Source organism: Sinocyclocheilus grahami, unplaced genomic scaffold, assembly GCF_001515645.1.
Source record: "Sinocyclocheilus grahami isolate Dianchi unplaced genomic scaffold, SAMN03320097.WGS_v1.1 scaffold13542.1, whole genome shotgun sequence".
In the NCBI taxonomy this organism is placed as follows: Eukaryota; Metazoa; Chordata; class Actinopteri; order Cypriniformes; family Cyprinidae; genus Sinocyclocheilus; species Sinocyclocheilus grahami.
The window spans coordinates 1-624 of record NW_015514956.1 but is presented as its reverse complement, the minus strand read 5'-3'; the positions used below and the strand labels follow the sequence as shown (position 1 = coordinate 624).

The 624-nt window shown below is 55.0% G+C and overlaps 1 protein-coding gene across 1 annotated transcript in view; it reads left to right on the top strand.

The window, feature by feature from the left end:
- LOC107579017 (ubiquitin-like protein 7) overlaps nucleotides 1-615 on the top strand; it is a 3,884-nt gene extending 3,269 nt beyond the window's left edge. Inside the window, exons 2-4 of the mRNA XM_016264907.1 lie at nucleotides 19-196; nucleotides 270-389; nucleotides 473-615. Coding sequence (XP_016120393.1) covers nucleotides 22-196; nucleotides 270-389; nucleotides 473-615 — 438 coding nt within the window. The 5' untranslated portion in view covers nucleotides 19-21. The remainder of the gene's footprint in view (nucleotides 1-18; nucleotides 197-269; nucleotides 390-472) is intronic.
- The last annotated feature ends 9 nt before the right edge of the window (nucleotides 616-624 follow it).

Below are 624 nucleotides of genomic sequence, written 5' to 3'. Positions count from 1 at the left end.
GTTCTCTCTCTGGTGTAGGATATGGAGAGCTCAGCATGGCATCTCTCCCTGAAACTCAGCGACAAACCCAAGGAAGTGTTTCAGTTTCCAGACACTGAACCCGGAGACGTGCGTCCCGGAGGCTATCAGGTGTCGACGCTCAAGCAGCTGATCTCAGCGCAGCTCTCGGACGCACTGCCCGACCCTGAGCTCATAGGTGGGCTTGCTTCAGGAGCATCACTGGCGTCCGTTCAGAAGCTGTGTTTGACGCTGCTGTTTTCTGCTTGCAGACTTCGTGCACTGCGGCTGCGTGCTGAAGGATGATCTGACGTTAGACTCCTACGGGATCAAGTCTGGATCAACGCTTCATATCATCAAGAAGACGTGGCCGGAGCCGGAGGTCGAGCCTGGTGTGTCCGCAGCTGAGCTCTGATGAGTTACGACTCCAGTCATTCAGTGATGCTGAGTCTGTGTGTTTGTCGTCCTCACACAGAGCCGGTGAACAGATCTGCTGCTGCCCGAGAGTTCAGGACGCTTCAGGCTGCTCTGCTCTCCAGCGGAACCTACAGAGACGCGGTACTCGCTTCAGAATGTTCACTCAGCATTTGTGACCCTGGAGCACAAAACCAGTCATAAGGGTCAATT